The sequence below is a fragment of the Phytophthora parasitica genome, assembly GCF_000247585.1.
Source record: "Phytophthora parasitica INRA-310 unplaced genomic scaffold supercont2.92, whole genome shotgun sequence".
Lineage (NCBI taxonomy): Eukaryota > Oomycota > Peronosporomycetes > Peronosporales > Peronosporaceae > Phytophthora > Phytophthora nicotianae.
This window is the reverse complement of record NW_008649078.1, coordinates 114,132-115,441: the sequence shown is the minus strand read 5'-3', so window position 1 is coordinate 115,441 and position 1,310 is coordinate 114,132. Positions and strand designations below refer to the sequence as shown.

Below are 1,310 nucleotides of genomic sequence, written 5' to 3'. Positions count from 1 at the left end.
TTAGTGGGAGGCAGATTACTGTATAAGGTTGTGTATTCTTAATACGACATTCTATTTCGATTTAGTAATTCCTATATTGTGTATTACTGATAAATGTGTATTACTGGCCAGTATACAGTAAACACGTACCCTAATTACGCATCGGAGTTCGTTTCGGATGTTAATTGGAACCGTACACACACAGTGTGTCACAACCATATGTGCACGAAGTGCACCGTTTGGCTGCGATGCCATTGGCATCAACACTTGGCAATGCCAAGTGTTGACGCAGATTCACAAGTACTCAGCATACTTGAGCCATTCCCATCTTTTCTTTCAACTACCCAGGTACCAACCGTGATCAAACATGCGCGTACACCGAACCATTTTCATCGCTGCATGCATGACCTTTGTGGCTGTTAATAGCGTGTCGGCGCACCCAAGTACGTCCAACTTAATCCCGCACGGCACCAAACTTCGTAGTCCTTCGCAGCAAGATGGCAGCATGGACAAGCGTGCTCTTCAAGACATCAGTAATCCCTCTACGTCTACTACAGGTCATTCCGCGAGTGAGAAGACGATTACATCCGACGAGGCTGAAGAAAGAGGGCTATCGAGTCAGATGGAGTATCTTAAAAACCTGCTCATGCGTCATCCATACTTCATGGATAAACTTTACGCGCTGCTAGCGGTCATCATGTAAGCATATTGATAAACAGACCTGGACGGAAAACCGAATTTCTGGAGTACTACCCTCAAGTATTGAAGACATCATGCCCGCTCGACATGGTTTGTTACGAATACGCTCGTCCTTCAAGCTAAATACAGTTCGTTTACAGTAATACTGTAGTGATGGTCATACTAGTAGTAAGCATAAAAGTTATGGGACGATGTTACTACCAACGAACTTAAGCCTTTCTGTATTGCCTTCATGAGGCGGGTGTCATGGCACTCGAATCTTAAAACAACTCGGGGCGAGGACACAAAATCTCCGCTAAGTCAAATGATGCCAACTCGGGCGTTTTTGGCCCCGCTATAATGCTCGTGGTGATGTAAGCCAGTCCATGGAACTGAAAGAACGAGCCTTTGACCGGCTTAAGAGAGATTAAGCTGTCGTTTGACTGGTTTTGCAGATTCAAATTCAGCTCCTATTTGACCCCCTAACAATCAAAGGGGCAGTCTGGCTCAAGTGCTAGATTTTGTGTAGGTATGCGAGTAAGTATGAAAATGACAAATTTTACACGGATTTGTATCCTAGATTTGCCCGGAACAGCTCTGGATTTTAACTCTAAAATGGTGTAAAGAATCAAATCTTAGTCTTTAGGTAGATG

At 44.1% G+C, this 1,310-nt stretch overlaps 1 protein-coding gene across 1 annotated transcript; it reads left to right on the top strand.

Moving 5' to 3' along the window:
- Positions 1–484: 484 nt before the first annotated feature.
- On the top strand, positions 485–682 carry PPTG_18738 (hypothetical protein; the record flags this gene model as incomplete). The annotated part of the gene is made up of 1 exon (XM_008916976.1): positions 485–682. One exon carries the CDS (start codon positions 485–487, stop codon positions 680–682), a length of 198 nt encoding a protein of 65 aa, XP_008915224.1.
- Between the last annotated feature and the right edge of the window lie 628 nt (positions 683–1,310).